Source organism: Rhipicephalus sanguineus, chromosome 1 (genome assembly GCF_013339695.2).
Source record: "Rhipicephalus sanguineus isolate Rsan-2018 chromosome 1, BIME_Rsan_1.4, whole genome shotgun sequence".
NCBI lineage: Eukaryota > Metazoa > Arthropoda > Arachnida > Ixodida > Ixodidae > Rhipicephalus > Rhipicephalus sanguineus.
The window spans coordinates 79,279,716-79,303,881 of record NC_051176.1 but is presented as its reverse complement, the minus strand read 5'-3'; the positions used below and the strand labels follow the sequence as shown (position 1 = coordinate 79,303,881).

At 49.4% G+C, this 24,166-nt stretch overlaps 1 protein-coding gene across 3 annotated transcripts in view; it reads right to left on the bottom strand.

Annotated features, from left to right (window-relative positions):
• Positions 1-24,166, bottom strand: part of LOC119393259 (neurotrypsin) — a 74,190-nt gene that overhangs the window by 39,567 nt on the left and 10,457 nt on the right. For all 3 annotated transcript variants that reach the window (XM_049414879.1, XM_037660192.2, XM_037660201.2), the window contains 6 exons: positions 23,300-23,427; positions 11,615-11,729; positions 11,464-11,527; positions 6,278-6,348; positions 5,950-6,038; positions 4,366-4,525 (listed from right to left, as the gene is read on the bottom strand). In XM_049414879.1, the coding sequence (XP_049270836.1) occupies positions 4,366-4,525; positions 5,950-6,038; positions 6,278-6,348; positions 11,464-11,527; positions 11,615-11,729; positions 23,300-23,427 (627 nt within the window). The remainder of the gene's footprint in view (positions 1-4,365; positions 4,526-5,949; positions 6,039-6,277; positions 6,349-11,463; positions 11,528-11,614; positions 11,730-23,299; positions 23,428-24,166) is intronic.

Genomic DNA, 24,166 nt, shown 5'->3' with positions numbered 1-24,166 from the left:
GTCGGCAATGATCGCGCGGATGAAGCTGCACGATCGGCTCATGACCAAGATCTGCGTACACCCATACCACTCTTGAGAACAGACGCCGCATGGCGACTACAATCACTTGCACGCCGTATCACTCTTCTGCAATGGAATACGCCGGGTTTTTCCAACGCGCGCCTGTATTCGATTGACCCAAATTTGCAACTTCGTTTGCCATCAGGGCTCTCAAGACGCGATGCAACTTTACTGTGCCGCATGTGGTTGGGCGTGACATTTACGAATGCGTATTCGTGTCTCATTGGAATGGCCAGCAGTGCGGCATGCAACATTTGCGCCTGCGAGGAGACGCTTGAACACATTCTATGCCACTGCCCATCATACCAAGCTCAACGACGTAGTATGGAAGTCAAGCTCCGTCACCTGGACTCAAGACCGCTGACAGAAAAGAAGATCTTGGGACCTTGGCCTACGGTCTCGCATACGCGCAAGGCCACGAAAGCCCTCTTGTGCTTCTTGAGGACCACCGGACTTCACGAGCGCCTGTGAACTAACAGCGCGAGTTCGTGTTGTGTAGTTCATCCATCCCTTTCTTACTCTTCTTCTTTCTTCTTTACCCTTTCTTTTCTATTATTCCCCCTCTCCCCCACCCCAAGTGCAGGGTAGCCAACCGAGCCAAAGCTTGGTTAACCTCCCTGCCTTTCCTCTTCGTATCTCTCTCTCTCTCTCTCGAAAAATTGTTGAATTAATGTTCTTGCGCGGAAAGGCGAAAACACTAGGATTGCGCTAACATTAGAGTTCAAATTGGAATCGAATAATGCCTGTATGCGGAATAGCGGAAAGCTAGGGCCTCTAGTCATTAGTCAGCCCTCTTCACAAACTTCGGTGCCCAGGGCCTGCTGGCTTCGAAGTGCGCCTCCTGTATTTCCGCTTTTTCGGGCCGCGAAAACCACGGCGTCACACGTAAAAGTTTAGTCACGCTACAGCCACCACTGCCAAACTACCTGTTCAGAAATTCCTAACTTGCATCCCGCCACGCAATTATTAGTTTTTTCGGCATGAAGAGTAACAACCCTCTCAAACGCTCCCAGTAACAAGGACTTAGTGACAGGGACTATAGTGAGAAGGACTTAGCACTATTTCTTCCCAAAAGAACAAAAGCCAGGGGTACTATGCAGGACGGCCCGAGCTTCTCGGGAACACGAGTTTGCTCCGAGCTTGCAATACGGCAGTCATGACAGGAAGACAGTGCGGAGCGTTGAGAAAAACGGCTAGAAGAACGCGCATGGCGTCACAAACGCGTGCGTGGCATTTGCGGCGGTTTGGAAAGGCACACCGCGTGCGAGCGCCGCCCCTCAATCAACATTTGAGCAGTGCAGCAACGCCAGCGTGATTGTTGCACTATATCTTTGCCAACTGAACATCGTGCCTCCCACAGGCATGTTCTTGGGCGTTTGTCCTCTTTAAAGCAAGTCCTTTCGTTTCAATTGGAACGTGGAAACTTCCACGCTTGAAGGCAACAAGGGCGCGCACGCAGCACTCTCGCGTAGCTCGTTTCGCTTCTATGTAATATTACAGGTAAATAAATGGGCAGGTTGTCACCAAGGGCGCTCGCATCATGGCGGCAACGCGACTGCGAGTGGTACGTCGTGAGCGCGGTGAAATTGAATGCATGGCATCGTAGCCGCGTTATGAAAGAACCTTTAGTTCTTCGCGCTTGTGTGCATAGTCTGGGCTACTCAGCTCATTGTTGAATCGTGCCGCTCGCTGGCTTTGCGGCGTAAGCAGTGCTCTTCGACAAGAGCAAACGTGGGGGGCAGACCCGATCCTTGCCTTGGGCGTCTGACAATCAAAGTTATTGAAACTCGAACTCGGGATGAAACTCCTTGATTCTGAGAAGGCCCCAGTTCAACTCGAGACTGTCATTGTGCGGGTGTGACTGTCAAGCGTTTCACGCAGTGGACGCTAAGAAGCATCTATATAAAAAGTTTGGTCAGCTTGCACAAGTTGTGCAAGACTGGAGCCATCAGATGAGCTTGTCATCTCCTACCTTCCAACAGCGTTTTACGTGGCTGAACGTGAGTACCTAGTGTGCTCGTATTTAATGTCTTACCTAGCGTGGTCTTAATTAGCTCGGTCTTTGCTTTACAGGGATTAATTGGCTTGGTCTTTGCAAGATGTGGCTTACTTAGCTCGGCCTTAGCATGACTTGGTTTTATTAGCTTGGTCATAGCATGTCTTGACTTAGCCAGGTCTAGCACCTAGCTAATTAGCTAATCAGCCGCGCGCACGTGCTCGGGGAGCGAGCAGACGATGAAGAGGGCGTGCCGGCCGAGCAACGCGCTAAAAGGTAGAGGCCGTCCATGATGATTATGCACGTGGCCTAGGCGATTAGCTCTGGCTGTGGGCTGTTAAAAGGCGCTCGGCCGGAGCTAATCTCGGAGGCAATGGTACTAAGTATCCTAAAGAATATTCAGTGCTGGCATTAAGCGCTTGAAAATGAATTTAAACAGCCCGTACCTCTAAAAATAGCATTAGTAAAAATGTCTGACACTTTTCTGACATGGCTGCACTTCTGCACTAAGCGGAACGACAAACAATGAAGGAAGATGCCGCTGGTTTGAAGACACCACGCAACTTTGTCGACCGTCCTTGACGTGACGCCGCGTTCCATCGTAACCAGTAGAACGCAGCGCGCGCTGATGGCTGGATTTCACCCTTTCACACTGTTAGTTCGTTCAAAAGGGGGTGTCGCCAGAGCTCGGAAAGATTACGAGTTTCGCCAAACTATTGTCGGATACAACTTAAGAAGCCAGGAGAGGCCCCACCCAAATGACCGAAGCGCGGCAGCCGATCGCCTCCGCTACAAAAGAAATAGTCCCCCACTCATGCACGCGCCGATGTTCTCCGAAGGCGGAGCCACCGGCTGTCCCGCTCATGACGTCAGTGCCGAGTGCTCGCCCATTGGCGCAGGCTTGTGTTCATCCGCCTTTGAGGAGGAAATTCCACTGACTTCTAAAGTTGTATCCCACTATAGGGCCATCCTGCATAGCACCCCAGGTGTGGATTTTGATGTTCTGGCTATCTGTTCAGGGATGGAACACCTGTCTCCAACGCTTTCTTTCGTTGCCTTCAAGTACCTGACATTGCCGATTAATTACGCTGGCGTAAAACGCTCATTCAGGTGGTGCCATTGTGTCCCACAAGCGTCATTCTCTTAGTGAAGAATCGACTAGTGAAGAATCGTACAAAGAATCGGCTGATGGACATACAGCACAGCTTCCTTCAGTTTTACATTAATGCAAGCGCGTCCGGAGGCTGAATATGTTTAAGAAATAAACAGTTAGATGTACCTGATCTCTGTTCAATGTTACCGCGGGAATTTGCACATTCATATATCTTTGCAGAATTTCAAATTTTCTACTGCATAAAGTTAGGGGCTCTGTCCGGGGTGATAAAGCATGATGATGTCACGAGCATGTGCGCACAGGCGGCACTTATACATCCACGGGCATGAACAAACAATAAGTGCTTCGCTTAGCTAATCAAGCCCTGCAGTTTTCAAGAATTATGTAGAAGTGGCAGCGAGTGTCTGACATAAATTGGATTTAAATTATTTAAATAAAAGTTTGGAGTCCATGAGTCCCCTATCGCGTAGATCAATTACTCGGCAGAAATTTCGTCATGAGAGTTCGACGATGGTATCCTGCGATTGGTCGTTTTATAGGCCTATCCAGGCATCAGCCATCGCGTCATATGAAAACAGGACACCCCTAAGGGCTAAGTTTGGTGTCTAACTTATTTGAAGTATTGGCAGCATTTCTGATGCTGATGTATCACGCGCATCGAAGTGCCGCATGCATTAGAAAATGTTCCTATGTAAATATACACCACAACAGACATTGGCATTTCATATCCTTACTCCGTGGCAGGCGATCGTATCCCACTGGCCTAAAAGAGTGGGAGGCTTTTCGTTCGTATGCTTTTTTTTGCGATTGCGTTGTTTCGTGACAGGGTTGTGCCTACCGCCTATGTAATATCTCATCATATTTATATGCATTAGGGGTACTTTCAATAAGTAACGAAATAAATTCCAGGGTTCTGCGAGCCAAAACCGCGACATGATTATGAGGCACAACGTACCCATAGGTTTGACCACCTAGATTTCTCTAACGTGCGCCTAAATCGAGCATTACATTGGCGTTTTTTGAGTTCGAAATGCAGCCGTCGTGGGCGGGAGTTAAATACTTAGCAGCACAACGTCGCAGCCGTTGCACCATCACAGATAGTATGAGTGACCGTACACTACAGGACCGGACCAACCGACCGACAGACCGACTGACTAACTAAATGTACACGTGACGGGCGCGGCGTTCTACTTACCAGTGTGAGTCGTCCTTTCGTAATAGTCAAACCGAGGGTCGCCTACAAGCGCACCCGTCTGAGCCACGTTGCGGTCGCTAAGTATGCAGAGGCTGCCGGACGCCATGTAGCTGAAGGATCGACAGGTGAACGCCGCTGTGTTGACACACTTGGCCGCGCACTAGACAAACAAAGGAAAAGTACAGATTGAAACGCCGCTAGCACTTCGGTGTATCGAAACGCTTTCTAGACAAAGGACGCAGCGAAGGACACCGGAAAGGTGCTGGAACGAACGGTAGTAGTCTGTTATTTGACGCCCAAGCTGGCTGACTGTGGATGAAAACATACGGAAGCAAATATTCCCAATAGGATGAGGAAAAACATGAGGACGCCTGAGTTTGAGGACGCCTGAGCACGCCGTAGCGTAATAAGTGGAAACCTCAACTGGGCCGCGACGAAAGGAACAAATCTGTGTGCGTAACATTGGCCGTTCTAAACTCTCCTAGAATTATTGCCTACTGCGAGTGCAGTTGCGAAGTACCCACTATGCCGCAATCCATCATATTTCCCACTACGCGTCAAGTTCCCACTAGGGGCCAGTAAGTCAACACGTCAGCCTGCACATTTTGTTGATGCAGTTGCTGCTGCTGATGATTAAATACGCCTGGACGCTTTGTAATGGATGGGCCTTTAAACCGCCCACTCGTTGCGCAATTCATATGGTGTAACGCCTGGTGCAATTCCACCGTTCTGCCACGCAATATTACATGTATTAACGCGACACCACGCATGGCCATTCTATCAGGTATGTTTTTTTTTTCCCGAAGGAGTTTGAAGCAATGCTGTAGCTCTGTAGTAGAACACTTGCGTGCCGCGCAGGAGTACAGATAAAAGAAGTGGTTGACTGCAACATATGTACAGTAAAGCCTGATTAGTTCGAGCTGACTAGGTGACTAGTTGTCGCCACCTCGTTTCGGAGGTGATGTCGTTAGAAACTATCATCACTATCATAGTTATTTTCGTGCTTCTTTTTTCATCGAAGAGAGGAAGAGAGAGAAGTTTAATGACAGGAAAGGGGGAGGGGTCGGGCTCAGAAGCTTGTCTCTATCCCGCTACTCCGCAGCTTAGGAAAAGAGTTATGGAGAGAGAGACAAAGGCAGGAGGAGTGGACGATGGGGTTGGTTGTTTGTTTGCGAAACTTTATTAGGAAAGATGGGGTGACTGTGAAATATTATAGTGAATGTTAGTAACCAGCCCAACGAATCCACTAGTATACAGATTCCGTGTATATAATTTTTGCAGATGTACGACGTGTGCTGTTTTCAGCTTCTGCACACTAACATAAAATTATAAGATATCTGTATATCGTAACCTCGTAGACATAGCACCAACCTTAGAGATGTAAGAAACACTGGCAGAAAAGTGGCAGTGTGAATGACAAGGGGAGAGCAAGCGTACTGTGTCAGAGCGCATGAAACTGGCCCGTACGATAGTATCGGTAAACAAGACGTTAGCAGTAGGGCGGTATCACTCGTACTTTGTTACTGGGTCGCAGCTTTCGCTTGCTGTCCCCACTCAATGTTAATAAAGTGGCACACTATATACCTTTGTCACGCTCACAGAAAAATACCTCGCTGACTCGTAGTTGCTCATTCTAGTCATAGGCGTCGTATGGAACATTTCGAGGAGACGATCTGAAAGAAGTTCACAAGTATGAATAGCACTACTGAACTGATCATTACCGCCTAGCCATTTTTTAGAGCTACGAATTCGTTCTTTATAGAAAAATATTTTCGGTTATAGCCTCTGTCGACGTTAGTGTTTAGTTACTAACGTTCGTTATTTCTGTTATGTAATATTCGCTTATTGTCCATAAATTGCAATATGCACAATGTCTACTAGAGGGAAACACACATGAATATCCAATACTCACCGCAGTTCGCTTCGTCCCTTCCATTATGGCAGTCTACGTCGCCATCACAGATCCACTCTTTTCGAATGCATCTACAATATACACCATTTCGTACAATATGACCATTGTGTGTAAAACGTCACTCTAATAATCACACTAGTTAACTACAGTGTGTCGGAGAATGCTTCTTTGTCTTCATTGCGCACAGGCGCGATCCCTGCACATTATACGCGCTAGCTTGCTTCGACCGAAAATCAATAACGAGGAAAAAATCACGAATGCTGTCCTCACAAGTCATCGCAGCCAAGGGCGACAAAGACACCGTTTGCACTTTTTAAGAGAAACAGGGCTGTTCCAAAGGCTGAAGCTTGTGTTGCTGATGTTTCCCGTGATATACAATTGTTATTATGCAGTAACAGCCAGCTCCAGCAGTGACAGATTGCGGTGACATGCCGGCCTTCCCTCTTTCTCTCTCCCTCTCTTTGCTATCTTACAACCTCCAGCGGGTCTGCTTCGAGTGCAGGGTTGCATGCCGAGTTTTTCATCCTGGTTTTCCTCTTTGCCTTTCCGCTCTGCTCTGTTTCTCCCTGTCTCTTTAGGAACCGTATTTAAAATCTATCTATCTATCTATCTATCTATCTATCTATCTATCTATCTATCTATCTATCTATCTATCTATCTATCTATCTATCTATCTATCTATCTATCTATCTATCTATCTATCTATCTATCTATCTATCTATCTATCTATCTATCTATCTATCTATCTCCTTCGTCAGGAAACACAAGGTATAGATAAAAATGCACTTATATGCATGAGTATTACAGGGGGCCCCCAGCACGTGCGAAACTGTTATCGTCATAGGTATGGCATATATCAGGTAACTATAAATAATCATAGGTTCTCGTGCCATATAATTATAAGATAACTGCGTAAAAAAATCGCGTGTAAGCGTGTTTCGGCTGTCCGCGCACTTTCTGGTACGTTTTCACGGCTGTTACCGTTAAATCATTTTAAGGAATTTTTTTTTGTTGTTCGACACTTCTTTGTCTTAGCGTTCTTGTGCATTTTGTTTGTTGTACACCTTCACTGCTGTTGCCATTTTCTCCTTTGCTATTGTTTTACACGTGTTTGTGTTGGCCATTTCTGGCGCTTTTTTACGCATGTTGTTTTTTTTTGCACAAATTTACCGTTGTGACCGTTTGTTTCTCGTTAGCGCTATTTTTTAACAAGGTGTGGGTTCGAGCTAGTTGGTACTCCATGATCACTACTTCTTGCGCAAATTTTTTGTTATGTTCCTTTTTATACGTTAGTTCCCATGCCTACTTGCGCAAAGTGAGCCTGTTTCCGCGCATACTTGACATTTGGTTGTTGCAAAATGTCTTTTACGCAATTTTTTGATGCCGTCATTTTCTGTTTAGAATCGTGAGCGCCAAATACCCAATATATGTGTTAAATTTCTCATAATTAACGAAATATGCCAATTAATTTAATTTGGATAGATACGTACATAGCTACTGCCTGTTGTGTCTACTCACAATCGAAAAGTTGTACATACTGCCTAAATGCTCCCATATCAATTCTCAAATCACGAAAAAGTCTTCCTGCGTTCGTCAGCATTTTCAGCGGCCCGTTAAAAGGCGCAACGCGGAATCACCGAAGCGCATTTTCGCAAAGCCGGAATTTTCCTGATGTGCACAATTCTCCATCTCGGCTTAACATGTTCTTCCGCAGAGGGCTTTGATTCCACCGGCACGAAAGTCAGCGAAGCTCTTATAGAAAGCGTTCTCTTTTAACTCCAAAGTGTTTTATGCCGGGGTCCACCACGGCTCCACTGATGTATTTCCGTCACGGATGTGACGTTGTAAAATATATAGACTAACAGATGGCAAAGAAAAAAAACTACAAGAAGAAGTTACGTCACCGGGAGTCGAACTTACGACCACTCGCTCCGCAACACGCGAAACGACTCGGCCACACACGGCACGTTCTTCACAATACTAACGGCGAGCTATTTATATATACCATTTACCGATGGCGCCACTCAGAGATTGATGGAAGTTCAGCGTGTTTTCGTTATCACTGGGGGGATGGCGCGAAGGGCTCGAAGGGCGTGCTTTAAAGGTCGTCGCCCCACGCGTTGCGATGAGCGCGCGCCTCTACAGGGCGTGGTCGCTCGTGCGCGCGCGCTTATCTCGTGATCGCGGTGGCTTGTACGTCTTGTGCTCGCACCGCAAGTTTGAGTTGAAGTTACAGAGAGCACGAAGTTCACTTCGCTCACTGCAGCGGCCGCTTTTGTGAAAGGAGCGCGCTGCTCACACACAAATAAGTAAGTTCGCGCTCATCCTGTAAGACAGTAAGTTCGCGCTCATCCTGTGTATACTTGTGCGTTCGTTTCATGCGTCCTCGTTTGTGTTTGAGCAGCGCGCTTTAACTGTCGAGATGTGACAGCTGTTAGTTCGCGTTCATCCTGTGTATGTTGTTTCAGTACGTCCTTTTGCTTGAGCAGCCCGTTGCAAGTTTCGACCTGCTTGCCGTTCTACGCGTGACATTACAATTTGTTGCTATATCATTCATTCCTTCGCCCTTGTGGCGAAACAATGCACAACAAACGCTCAACTACGTTTTTGAAGACAGCTTTCACTTTCGTGTTATACCGATTCCTATGACAGAGGGATCTGCCATGTTTTGTAGCGTTATCTGCACTGGCCGAGCCGGAGCGGATTCGCGTGCGAATACAAGAGCCGTGCTGCACATGTGCGAGGAGCAGTGACGTCACACGGCGCGACGCTGGCGCACCGGAGCCGCGGCCGCCGCGCGCGCCTCGCCGACCTGCGCATTCCAGAGGAGTGACGTCATAGCCGTGGCAGACATACTGCGCCGGCGCGTGGCCAGCTGTGCGCCTCCGTTGCGTAGTGGCCGTGCGACGCTGCGCCGGGCGTTGGGGCCATAGAGACGACAGCGTGTTATTACACTGACCACCGCGCCGTCTTTGTGGCAATAGAGAAATGGCGTTGAGCAAAAAATATACACATGTGTCACATAATGCGTATACCGTGTGTGTGTCATGGACGCAGCAGTAAGCATGATAATCAAGCTAATCCTAGACAACCAGGAGAGCTAAGAATTAATCAGCTGAACATTAGCTCACGCTACGTATATCCTGGCATAGCCGAGCTAAGCCCCTACAATTTTTTTCATTTGTTTTGCACCGCGGTTTTGCACCGCGGTTTTCCAATATCCTTCAGATATGTTCACTTTCTGCAAGCATCGGTGTGTAGTGAAGTGGCTAAGGCACTTGCTTTCGGAGATTGGTGGCCCAGATTCAAATTCAGCCCCACCATTGTTCTCTTCACTTATTTTTTTTTATTTACCAGGCCTTTTTCTCCCCCTAATGCGTTAGTTCCTTCCGCCGTTCCATAGAGGGCGCCAGGGGTTCTGCTTTAAAGCTTCAGAATACACCCCTGCTGCTAGGTGGTCCAAGGATACCTTTGTTTTTGTAGACACGGACGGACGGCGCAAGATCAAGGAGGTGTGCCATTTACAGCCAGGCTATAATAAAAAAAAATACGTCTGGAATCCCGCGATAGCACGTGCCGCCAAGCACGTGTTGTCTAGCGTGGCCAAAACGCTGGCACATCGTTTGGCGCTTGAATGACGAATGAGATAATATCGCATGCCACGCTCTTTCTTCACGTCAGAAGACGGCTGAAACTGACGCTTCTTGTAGACATGGTTTCCTACGCTCCTCAAGAAAGGGATAAATGGTATAGCGGAAGACGAGGAGGTTAACCGGAAGATAACAATCAACTTTACCACCCTGCCAAAGGGAAAGGGCAAGGCGAGACGGAAAGGTAAACAAAAAGAATAAAGAAAGAGAGAGAGAGCGAGAAAGAAAATAAGGCGCTCCTCAAGCGCTCACTTTCAGTTTCCCAGCGAAAAAGTTCCTAACCTTCTCGTGCAAGGAAGCAGACGAGAATGACCTCTTGCGTGATTTCAAAACTGATGTGGAATCTTCTTGGCAATAGCTACGACGCTCAATTGTTAGTATCCACGTAAATACGAAAATAAAGTAAGTTGAATAGTGCACTTAGAATATTAAAACATATAACCTGTTTTATGACGTCCGCCGTTTCCGGTAACTTATTAAAAACAGAATATTATTCTTCGGTGCTCTATTTTTAGGAATTCCTGACTGTTCGCAAAAACACGCGGTATTTTGCATATCCTATTGTCTTCATACGAATCCTATAAAAGACTGGTTGTGCCGGAGACAAACGAGCAAAAAATATTACTCAACTTGTCATAACATAAGAGAACAACATTGCAATATTAATTCTGCATAGCTTAAAATACACAAGGTATTGCATTGGCTTAAGTCAAGATTGTCTCCAATACAATGTACTATAAACTGTAAAAAGTCTCACTACAATATTTCATCCAATTTTCCAGAAAAGCTGCATGAAAAATTCGAACAATGCATCTTGAGAAAAACGCAGTTCCATGTTTCCAAGTTCACCGCAAGAGATAAAGAAGGCTCGTACAGAATGCGCAGAAATTCGTATTTTATATCCGTCATCTTCAACGCCTTCCTATAGAGGTCACATTTTTCCTTTTTTGTCAGCCTTTGTTATTCGCGTGTAGCCGCAGTGCGGTGCAGTTCCAACCTTCTCTTGCTTTCTCTTACAAAAACAGGAGTGAGAACGCTCTCACAGAATACATCTGATACAATTAATGATTACTCAAAAGAGCAGCTCATGCTGCGTTTTTATCAATATCCACTTCGCATGTGTGTCTGGCGTGTTAGGTATACAAAAATGTAGAAGAATATCCTGAAAAATTGGGTAGTAGCAACAGAGAAGGTCGGGCCACATTGACCTCCAGGTTATTGCAGATGAGTTCTACAGAATCCCGCAAGGTGGCCGAAGGGTTATGAAAGGAATAATTGAGAAACACCTGTTTGTACCACGAAGCCACAAGAAAATGTATACGGATTTCTCAGAAAGGAAAGCCTCTAGCTGAAATCTGAGAAATCCGTACGCATTTCCGTGTGCGTTCGTGCTACGAACGGGTGATTGTCAATTACCCATTTCATGACCTCAAGGTGGGGGCGTTAATGGGCGGAATATAGCGGGCATTGGAGGGCACCGACATTTTAGTCTCCTTTAAATAGCTGCGATCGTAAGGCTGACTCATCCGTACTTACTGGTCATGGCTGCATTGAAACTCGTTGTCAGCACATTTCATGAACACAATGGCAACACTTGGACCTGTCGAGGAAATGGGGAAAATGCAACATCATCATGGCTGCTCTTGTTCTTGTAGCTCAGCAGGAAAGTTGTGCGAGTAATGCTTACTTTGAACTTCCGAGCACTCCGGTATATCACAGTGTTCGTATTCGGATTTACTCACGAAACACCAGGGCGTATCGTCACCGTCAGGAGAACGGCAGTGGTTGTGCCATTTCATTTCCTGAAACAAACAGGCAATGTTTTATTGTTTTGTTTACATGAAAGTCATGGACGTTTCCGGTTCTCGTTAACTCCTTCGAACTAGTTATTGTAACCTAAACGCTGCGCAACAAAATTATTCAAAATGTTCTCAATTCTACCTACTTTTCGCCAGTTTTTCGCAAGAGACTGAAAGACAAACTGGTGTTTCAGTAGCACCGAAATAGACATAATTGCGATCATAGCTGACAGCTGTTGTCAAACACAATCGGGCACAACTGTGATGCTCAGGAGCTCTTATAACGCCAACACATCGATCAAACCGCTGACCGTTCAAAGATAAGTTATTTGATCTTCCTACGACACTGATAGAGGTTGGTCACCCCGCATTTTAGGGTAACGACTCATATAATACAGCATTAAACATAAGTAACTCGAGTAGTATGCACCCAAAACAATATACGATTTCTGAACACCTAACCTTGCGAGCTTGTGTAGTGACCTGTTAATAAAACTCGAATTCAGAGGCTGCCTTTCCTAGTTTCATGCTTTCTAGACCGTTGCAGTGTTCTAGCAGGACAGACACACGTCTCGTAATTATATTTTATTCCCCTTCCCCCTTTCCCCAGTGCAGGGTAGCCTACCGGGCTCAGCCCTAGTTAACCTCCCTGCCTTTCTTTCATCCTTATTCTCTCTCTCTCTCTCATGGCAGTCGTCGTAATTTTCAAGCGTGCGTTAAAGCAGCCCTTGTACTAGGGGCATGTATTATTTAGGCAGACGCTGCGCCAAATACCTGTCCAGAAGGGGAACATGTACAGTGACACCACAGGAAAGAGACGCGGTAGAAATATGGGAAGCAAGAGGCAAAGAATGACTACACGGAGCTCACAGATGCGCTCGTTAGAAGCCATAGTATACGATATTAAGCGGTATTAGTATACGATATTGAGCTATATTAGCACGACATTATATGACCACTATATGATATTAAATGATACAGTCGCCGCTAAAGGAGTAAACAGGGTGTTTCAACAAATGTGTCCGAAAATCCTAAATAAAAACTCACAGGGTCCTTAATGCAATCGCCTAAGACGACTCGAAGGCGAAAGCCATCTTATTCTTCTCAATCTATGTATTGATTGTCGCTCGCTTCCACGATTGCTTGCGGGAGGGTATGAACCACCAGTGTTACGGCTAACGCAAGACTAGTGCTGCTCTTGTGTCCTCATGCAGTTTCTTTTATTACGATAGCCATTCTATGGACACTCTCGGCAAATTTTTGCCATCGCCGTCATGTCCCGGATATATATATATATGCATGTATATGTAAAAAACGGCACAAAGAAAAATAAAACAGAAGAAAAAATTCCGAAGTACCCGACCGGGGATTCGAACCATCGACCCGTCGCCCCCAGCGCGCTTCGTTAGGCAACTCAACCATGCGCCATTCATGTGCCGGTGAAATAACGGCGAGCTATTTATACACACCAATTACCGCTGGTGGTAAGCAAATCTCGGAGGAGCTTGAGCGTGTTTTTTTATCACGCAACGCTCCTACATTTTCTTTCAATTCGAAAACTGCCGTTGAGACGCGCACGACAAAGTGGCCCCTTTCTGTTCTCACTTGTGATGTGGAAGTTAAAAAAAAAACAAAGAACACCGGGCACACCTTGCGTCAGACGCCCCCGTGTGGCAGGAGACGCAGAGGGGTCACTCCAGGCGCCACAGTTTAAAAGAAAAAGAAATATCTAACAGCGTCTGGTTCTCCATTGTCGACACTTGCAGCGCGTTGTTAAAGCACAAAGACGTAACAAATGTGACAGTTGTTAGTTCATGCTTGTCCTGTGTATGCCTCTGCGTTCTTTTCGGGCGTCCTTCTTTGTGCTTCAGGGGCGCGCTGCAAGTATCGAGCTCCTTCTCGTTCTTCGTGTGACATTCCAATTTCTTGCTATCGCATTCATTGCTGCACCCTTGCGGCCAAACTGTGACTTTTTTACCTTCCCTATCGAAAATTCTCATATGAGACGTATGACACATATCCAATAACCTGGTACGATCGTACGAGAACACATATGATTCATATGTGTTCATACAAGATTATTGGATACGAGGCGTATGTGTGATTTTAGATTTTCGATAGGGTTCCTATGACGCACCAAACCTCACTCGCCGGTGGCACTTTGCTTCTTTGTGACGTTTTCTGTGAAGGTAATCTGCTTGTCGTGCTTTTTACTGGGATACACTTTTCTCACGTTAGAAGAGCACTGTGGTGACACACTGCGCACAAACCGGCGCAGCCCCCGCCTCATGACTAGCTAGCCCGGCGTGACACGGCTGCATGCTGCACCACGCCTCCGATAAGGGACAGCGCCACCGCAGCGTCACCGGAGGCTTACGTGACCGACGGTGGCTATAAACCCCAAGCTGCCAAACTCGGAATTCATCATTCCTTTGCTACCCGACCGAGCGCAGCGTCGGGATGCTCGACCCGCTGCTGCTATTTCGTTAATAAACAGTTGTTGCGTTTTATGTTGGGATGCGTCCTTCCATCGACACGGCATCCCACATCTGGTGACCCGGACGTGATCGCAGGAAAGATTCCTGGACTTCCATGTTACCCGCGAGAGCACGCATGTGGTGGAGTAACTGCGAAGGTGTGCGCTCGTCAAATTCTGCGGACTGAAGTTGTCGCACTTTCTGGTCTTCCGAGAGTGACAGCCGGCGGATGAGTTCGGTCTTGAGGTATTCATACAGGTTGGCCGTTGGTGGGTTGGCGAGGATATCCCGTACCTCGATGGCGTAGCGGGCGTCCAGGTGGGCGGCGACGTAGTCGTAGCGGGTCCGGTTTTTGTGTGATGCGCGCCAGGGAGAACTGGGCCTCGACTTGGGCGAACCATATCTCAGGTGGGTCCGCCCAAAATGGTGGAAGCTTGACAGGGGCACGCCAGACGTCCAGGTCTGCAACGGCCGCAGTGGTAGCAGCGCCTGCGTTGACAGCGACCATTGGAACGGAGCTTTGGGTGGCGTAGTCCGCACGAGGCTGTACGGAATCGTCGGGCGAATGCGGTTCATTTTGCATGCGCTGCTGTTGTCCGTGAAGTTGTTGTTCAAGCTGTTCCACTTGCTGGCGAAGAGCTGCAAGGGCTTCCGGTTCGGCCACGGCGGTGCGGTTTGTTCGGTTTCCGGGTCACCAGATGTGGGATGCCGTGTCGATGGAAGGACGCATCCCAACATAAAACGCAACAACTGTTTATTAACGAAGTAGCAGCAGCGGGTCGAGCATACGGTCGGGTAGTGAAGGAATGATGAATTCCGAGCTTGGCAGCTTGGGTTTACAGCCACCGTCGGTGACGTAAGCCTCCGGTGACACTGCGGTGGCGCTGTCCCTTATCGGAGGCGTGGTGCAGCAGGCAGCCGTGTCACGCCGGGCTAGCTAGTCATGAGGCGGAGGCTGCGCCGGTTTGTGCGCAGTGTCGCCACATCAGCGGGGCACGCCAGACGTCCAGGTCTGTCAACGCAGGCGCTGCTACCACTGCGGCCGTTGCCGACCTGGACGTCTGGCGTGCCCCTGTCAAGCTTCCGCCATTTTGGGCGGTCTCACCTGAGATATGGTTCGCCCAAGTCGAGGCCCAGTTCTCCCTGGCGCGCATCACACAAGACCGGACCCGCTACGACTACGTCGTCGCCCACCTCCTCTGCACCGCCACGCTCCTCACCCATCCCGTGCCAGACGGTCCCTAGGGACTCTTCACGGACGCATCTAGCTTCGCCATCGGCGCCGCCCTCATGCAACGCGTGGACAACACCTGGCATCCCTTGGCGTTCTTCTCCAAGAAACTCGCAGCTCAGAAAACGACCCCTTCAACCACCAGTTCCACTGACGAAACCATGACTACCGCCCCGACAAATTTACCAGCCTACTACAGAGAACTTCTGGCGATATACGAAGCAGTGCAACACTTTCGCCACATTCTCGAAGCACAGAACTGCACCATATATACAGACCACAAGCGCTTTACCTACGCCTTCTCTCAACGTCGCGACAAACTCCCGCCTGTACAGCAGAACCAACTCTCGTTCATTGCACAGTTCACCACCGACATCCAACATGTCAGCGGGAAAGACGACGTGGTCGCCGACGCGCTTTCACGTGTAGCAGCCATCATCTCGGTGCCAATAACAGCGGACGTCCTCGCCGAGGCTCAGACTACAGACGCCGAACTGCAGGAACTTCTCAAGGGCATGTCCTCACTACAGCTGCAACAAGTCTCCATTCCAGGGTCGACAACCACAATCTGTTGCGACATGTCGACAGGACGAAGCAGACCCTATGTGCCCCTGTCCCATCGCCGTGGTCTTTTCAACCAGCTCCACAACCTCAGCCATCCCGGCATACGTGCCTCTACACGCCTCGTGGCTGACCGCTATGTCTGGCCCTCCATGCAGCGGGATTGTCGCACCTGGGCGCGCTCCTGCATTCAATGCCAACGTGCTAAAGTCACCAGGCACGTCACGTCACCACTCGGAACATTCCCTCAGCCCTCCGGTCGGTTTGAGCACGTCCACCTCGACATTATAGGACCCTTTCCCCCGGCCGGACCCTATCGCTACTGCCTCACCGCCATCGACCGGTACACTCGATGGCCCGAGGCATGGCCCCTCGAGGGAATCACCGCGGAAGACGTCGCCTCGGCCTTCTTCACCGGCTGGATTGCTCGTTTCGGCGCTCCCCGCCGCGTAACCACCGACCAAGGACGACAGTTCGAGTCGCATCTTTTCAGGCTCCTCGGGCTGACCATCGGTTTTGAACGCTCGAGGACCACCAGTTACCACCCCTGCGCCAACGGAATGACCGAGCGTTTCCACCGACAGTTCAAAGCAGCCATTATGTGCCACCCGGACTCAACCTGGCTCGAGGTCATCCCAGCCGTCATCCTCGGTCTTCGCGCCACCTTCAAGCCGGACATCCACGCTACACCAGCAGAGCTCGTCTACGGGGAACCACTCCGTCTTCCAGGTGAATTTCTCGCTGCAATGCCATCCAGCACTACGACGTCAGATCCCACCGACTTCGTCACCCGGCTCCGACGCACCATCGCCGCCTTACGCCCGTCACCTGCAGCCCACCACAGCAAGCCTACACCTTTCGTGTTCAAGGAGCTAGCATCGTGCACGCACGCTTTCCTGCGCGACGACACCGTCCGCAGGCCTTTCCAGCCACCCTACAGCGGACCCTACCTGATCGTCCATCGCTAGGACAAAAACTTCACGCTGCGCCTGAACGGGAACGACGTCCTCGTCTCGATTGACCGGCTCAAGCCCGCATACATCGCTGCGAACGAACCGGGCAGCGCCACTCCATCGACAGGCATCTATCCAAAGCCGCCGACGTCGCAGCCCACTCCTTTCACGACACGCTCTGGACGTCTGGTACGCCTCCCGGATTTCTACAGACCCTGAGGGCTCTGCACTACGCGGGGGGGGGGGGGGTGATGTGGCGACACACTGCGCACAAACCGGCGCAGCCTCCGCCTCATGACTAGCTAGCCCGGCGTGACACGGCTACATGCTGCACCACGCCTCCGATTAAGGCTCTGTTATACTCCGACGTCCGACGCGAGCGCCCGCGAGGACGTTGCGCTTCGTCACGCCGAGCCGGCGACGCTACGCCAGGCACAAATCGGTCTCCGCTACAGTCGAGCCGGCTCCAACGCGCCGGTGCGATCGCATCTAGAGGAGCGCATGCGCAGTAAAGCGAATAACGCCCGCGCCACCTGTCGGGAACCGACGAAACAGCCCGCGAAGCAGGTTTCTGTACATGCAAGTCCGGCGCGGCTGGCGCGAAATGCAGCAGGATCCAACGTTACTAGAACAAACTCAGTTTAAAAGCTCCGCCGGAGAGGCGGTCCGCGTGGCGGTCGTGAGAACTAGTGGCGCTGCAGTCACGTCTAGCTCCCGCGGCTGGCGCTTGTTGTGATCGGCGCCGCCGATGTACGAGCGCACGTGGGTTACAGCGTCGTCTGCGCTTTGTTAGCTCGTCATTTTTGCGACTGTTCTTGACCAAGCTTAGCGTCTTGTACGAAGACACGTCCATGATGTACGAAGCGTAACGAGGGCGAACAGATTCACAGTGCGGTATGCCGAGTTGCTTTGCGCTGGGCTGCAAGAGCGGCTACCGCAACGACGACTCCGCTTCACGACACTTCTTCGGACCTGCAAAAGACCCTACGCTATTCAAGCTTTGCATCGCAAAGATAGAAAGATTACTGCGAAATGCAAGGTCTGTGACGTTCATTTTGAGAGTGACGATATTGTAAAGCACTATCGTCGTGTCGTTGCGGGACAGGAAGTTTTGATCCCACGTGGAAAGTGGGAACTCGCGCCAGGTGCCGTGCCGCACTTGTTCCCAGCACTTCCACACCACATTTCAAAGCCAAAATGTTCGGGGTTTAGGCGCTAATCCCCCCCAAAACGCACGGCGTCCCGCGAAAGCCCAGTGCCCAATTTTGAGCCGCCAGAAATAGAACGGCAAAACAAAAGGCAGGTGATTATACGCTACCGAGCCTGAGAGTTGCATCACACTGACATTCGATCAGTTGTCAGCTGTCGCTATGCCTTCAAAGCAGTGGATTTTCGAGAGATTTTACGACGAGGTATTAAACAAGATGTGCGGAATATTTTACACTCGCCGGCTCGGGAACGGGCTGCTCAGCGCAAAAATTTGACACGGTACACATAGAAAAGACGAGGACCAGCGCTGGTCCTCGTCTTTTCCATGTGTACCGTGTCAAATTTTTTGCGCTGAGCAGTTTAATTATGGAATACCAACTAGCCCAATCCCACACTTTGCTTCGGGAACGGAGACTTATTGTGCAAAAGATAATTGTAGTTGAAGAGCATTAACTGCGTAATGAACGGCTACAGCACGAAACGCAAACGGCTGTCGTACAGTGTAAAGTGCTGCGGGCATGGAACATCTGCTCGGTACGGTGCGGCACGGTACGGTACGGAGAACTTTATTTAAAGATCCGGAGAAGTGCCACCCCTTAGGGTGACACCGCGGGCCTCTCCCACGAGGGGACAGTTAGACCTAGCCTAACCGCCGCATCGCAGGCTCTCTGGACAGCCAAAAGTTGATGCTGATATTCCGAGCTCTTGAGGGCGAAGTTGAAAAACTGAAGTTGAATACTGACGACTCTTCTAGCGACAGAGTACGCGCGAATAACTGCTCGGTGCTCACATCACGGCCGATCTGTTCGAATTGTTTAAGGCACCGTAGAAGGATGCGACGTAGAAAGATGTGGCACCGAAAATACAACTATCCGCTGAAATAATTGCTCAGAGACGGCATCTATTCGATGTAATTGCACACTGAGATTTCATTTACCGAGTTCTCGTAAAATTTTCCGACCTTGGGTCAGTATCCCTTTAACAGTCGCGAAAACGTGTCTTCTAAACATTGCAAAGCATTGGTGATGTTTTTCGAGAAAGCTTTTTCAATAAATTGTAGAAACATGAGTACTGTTTTTCTAGAACGTTTTTGTATCTCGAGTAAGTACGCTTCTTTGTGCACTATAAAGGCTTTTACAAACGTGTTGCGTTGTTCTTGGTCTAGATAAGACGGCAGCGGCTAAAATTGTGGTGGTAGTTATAAAAATTAATCTGAAAACCCTCATTCGCTTAGAACCTCCTATGCTAGGAAGTTAAGCGCAATGTAGACAGCTCAAATATTGTCACAGGGTCGTGACGTCGACGAAGGCAGCAGTCAGCAGGTCCGAGATGAAACTCTTTATTTGGCCGAACTTGTGGCCGGGAAACTGAAAGTCAAACTACAGCAATACACTGATAGCGGCGAACAGAGCGTCGACCGTCGATCAACTGACAAGCGGTCAAGCGCGTCGGCTTTTATACAGGCGCTATCGAACTTTCCAGCGATATCGCTGGTGGCGGCGTTATCTCTCGACAAAGCTGAAACATTCGCGTGCAGCGCGCAATCTTACCAAAACGATCTATTACAATCGCGAAGCTTCTCGAACACTGCTTCGCGGACAGCGTCGAGCGTTGACAACCGTCCTTGCTGGTCAAACCCGAACACATCAAAATAAAACAAGAAGTGGGCGTGGCAATATAGACCGAACATCGATTCTTAGCCAATCAATGATCAACGCACGCGGGCCAATGCATACAGACGACCTTATGCATATCCACCTAAGTATCCACCTAACAAGTACAATAAGAAAGTTACCGTGCAGTTGCCGCGAGCAACTGCGTGGCGGACCGCGGCGTTATGCCGTGGCAGCAGACGACGCGCCGATAGTGGCGCAAGACGGAACTGCAGCGCCGCTAGTTCTCGCGACCGCCGTTCGGACCACCCTCCTCCGCTGGCGGAGATACGGAGCTTTGAAACTGAGTTTGTTCTAGTAACGTTGGCAGGATCTATTCGGCGCCGAGCGACGCCCGAGCGCGCCAGCAGCCGTCGACCGCGTCGGTGGTCAGCCGACGCCGGACTATAGAGGGCTGTTTTTTGCTGACGTAACGTCGCCGTTACGCGCGCACGCGCGCGTCGACGTTACGCTGGAGTATATCAGAGCCTTAAGGGACAGCGCCACCGCAGCGTCACCGGAGGCTTACGTCACCGACGGTGGCTATAAACCCAAGCTGCGAAGCTCGGAATTCATCATTCCTTCGCTACCTGACCGAGCGCAGCGTCGGTATGCTCGACCCGCTGCTGCTACTTCGTTAATAAACAGTTGTTGCGTTTTATGTTGGGATGCGTCCTTCCATCGACACGGCATCCCACAGCACGAAGAAAAACTTCAGCCAGTTTCACGCCGCTCTTCACTTTCGGCAAAGTTTTCACTAAGGATTTCTTTGTTGTTTCTTTGTTGTTTCTTTGTTCTTCAGGTTAAGCCATGTGGATCCCGCTCGACGGTATGCTCATTCACGGCCTCGCTGGAACGCTACGGTAGTGTTCCAGTGCGGCCGCGGCCCATTCCACCCACCCACTAGCCCAAAATGCGTATTACTTACCACAGCTGCACTGGAACGCAAGCATCGTTGCACGTGCTGCTGCTGTGCATGACATGCACTGCCGCGCTGGTTGCGTTCCACTGCGGCCTGGTAGCGTTTCACTGCGTGTGCGAGAGCAGAAGATGCAGCGCTGCGTATGTCACACCTACGGAGTAAGCTATATGGGATCGCCGGCTCCGCCACCACGCAACGCATTCGCTCGGGACAAACCGTGCAACGCGGACGCGGGGCCTAGCTGCCTCCTCTCGGATTAACCTACTTTTCACAAACGTCATTCGTTATTCTCCTCTCACTCCACCCTCAGTCACACCTCCTCTGTGCGGTCGATCACGTGACCTCCCTCCTTCCCTTTCGCCTCTCACGAGGCTCCTCATCTTCCCCTGGTCACGCGATCGTCGGTAGAATCGTCGGTACATTCATATGCTTCCCATAAATTCATGTCGTACAAACGTGGACGTATACACCAATTTCACAATGAGGCTGTCATTTTTAACGCGTGCCACCGTCGCAGCGTCATCTAGCGTCTGCAATGTTTTGACTCCATGCCGGTGCGTGGGGTACTGCGGCGGTGTATGCAGCGTGTACGCTCAGTTCACAAGGTATTGCTGTTTTTCGCGATACACGGGCGAAACACAGGAACGCTTCGCTAGTGTAGAGGCGCTAGTAAGTAATCGCTAAGCGGCCAGCTTCAAAATGACTGAAAGAGCAAGTAGCGGCGGCCCACGAGACGTTCCCGTAGCGGCGCCGACGATAGACATAGGAGGTGAGTAGAATTCCAATGCAGGTCTTAATCAGCACGCATAAATTGGTAATTAATTGGTTTGTATGTTTTGTTATAGCTGGCCTTATGGGGTTCTGGAAATATGCACTAGCGCTAACTTTCAGGACAACTCGTGAAGTAATAGGTCAAACATAATGGAGGCTCGAGCGAATACGCACGTCACTGTCCAGATGCGCGTTAAGTGCGCGTGTTAGTGTTTGAAGTGACTCTCGGGTTTCTTTGGAGTGATTATTCAAGTTCAACATAACTCTAACAGACCATCTGACTCAGCTTGGCGCGTTGCAATACAATGTTCATGGAACGAAGGGAGCACAAACACCGATGCCTGTGTTGATTCGTGTCGTCGTCGTAGTTAAAACCTTGTGGCCTCTGATCGTAGCGCAGGATAAGTAACAAGTGTACGACGAGTGAGCTCAAACTTCGGCGTAGAAACAACACGATGAGAAAATTAAAATAAGCCTGTTGCACATCTGGAAGCACGGCATGACGTAAATTTGCTTCGGCGTGAGCAGCCGCCACTATCGATACACCGCGCCCGTTCTTGGTAGCGTTGTTGTCAGTTTGTTTTTTCACAATAATTTCAGAAGCGTTACGACGGGTGCACGTGTTCAGGTAACGACCTGACTAACGAACGTGGGTCGATTATTTACGAGACCCAGGTTGGCGCGGAAAAAAAAAGAAGTGCGGGTGTCATAACGCTACCCTAGTTATCGTCACAAAATTGAACAGACGAGAAAGAACGTGCTCTCGACGAAACGCCAGAGCCGCGTACCTGTGTCAAAGAACACTTATACCGTACGGGACTTTCTGTCATGTAGTTTGGAAAGTGTTGATTCGATCATTTTCAAATTGCACGCACTTGGAGAGAACATTTTGCTAGCCGCAGACATTGTAAATCATGTGCTGTTGTATAGAAAGGAGGGATGGTGACGTTATAGGAGAACAACTCTTGGCCAAACATTTTCTGCATTAATCGTCAGCTTCGACATTGCTTCTCTTTGGTGCAGATGATAAAGTGTGCCAGCACCCAAGCACAATCACAAGCTGGTGTGATGACTTGAAGAAATGGCCACAAGTGCAGACACCACATATGATATACTATTTGTTGGAGAAAAGGCGTATGATTTCGAAGCACAGTGCACTTAGCATGTCTCAGCTGCCAGTCTTTTACGATTCCGATAGTTGTTGTCCAAATAAAACACAGCGCAGTGGTAGCCTGTCGACCAGTCCTCGTCCGACATCTCGATTTTCGGCAGCACAGTTGCTTTAGCGTGTCGAAAAATGGAAACACCTTGACCTCTCACGCGCAGCGAAATGCAAAACGCGGCAATCCGCACACACCAGCGGCAAAGGCCGGACGGCCGGATACGCGGTGGAGAGAGAGATGGGATGAAAATACACTGTTTCGAGGCTATACGGTTCTCCTCTTCGTGAAAGCTGTCTATAGCCCAGTGGTTATGACACTTGTCTTTGGACCGTGAGGGCCTGGGTTCACACCCCGCTTCGCCAAGGAAGTTTATTTTCTTTTATTTATTTATTTATTCACTCCCCCTTCAGTCACACCTCGTCTAACGTGCGTGTTAGCGAACGACGACGACAGCAGCCCACGGTCCGCGAAGTGAACTTCGGTGTACAATCATTTCTGGACAAATGACGCCGCAGAAAGCAAACAAAGACTGCCAAAGCAGGTACGGTCGTTTTCCGTTGTAACGCCACACGATCAAGCTCCACTTCAGCACATGGTAAGCACTCAGAGAGGGAACGATAGCTAAGCCACTCACTTGGTACGCTTGCGGATAGTGTCTGCTCACAGAAGGGCCATTTCGAGGATCCCCCCAACGTATGCAAGGCTTTCCAGTTTCCGTAACATTCGCTGAGCCAAAGTATGCCCCGTCAGGTTTACGACAACCTGTAACAAATTCAGTCAATCAATATTTCACGCAATTCCCAAAACTAAACACTTTATACAGTCAAAACCCTCTGTGCTGTCGTCGGCGGTCCACTCTATCACTGCAGTTCTCCGCATTTTCACTTTAAATTGGGGAACACCGAAACAAAATAGTGTATGCCAAGTTAGTTTTCAGTTTTGGCTTTAACCGACGAAGGTATAGCACCAGAGCAGTAGGACACATGAATAGTAGGAAAGGTAAGGTTTGTTGTGCAAATTTTATAACGTTTCACGTAAAGAAGTGTCGTAAACTCCTCCTCCCCCCTCAGCTACAGGTACTTCTGTTGTGTCGCCGAAAAAGGAAAGAACGAAAAACTGAAAACAATTCAGAGCCCTTCCATTACTGTGAGGATGGAAGCCAGGAAAGCCAGCGGCTGGCTGCGGATTCAGGTGGTTTTCGTGCCCATTGGCGCTTCTGTGCGCATTCGCGCTCCTTCAGTTATCCGCTCTTTTTCCCCCGAGCGAACGACACGCGTCTGCCCCATAGTGAGTCCAAAGTGCAAGTGCTGATTACAGCACCAGCGCTATCTCTATACGTCACGAGACAAAGGGCACAATAATTGGTGGGAAGTGCCGCCACCGAGTATCACGTCACTTATGAAAGAGGCATTGGTGGCGGAGAGGGGGCGAGGGGCACCTGTAGCGAAGGGTGAAGGGCGCAAAAGTTGCTCTACGCGTCGTTTTGTCCGCAGACGCAATT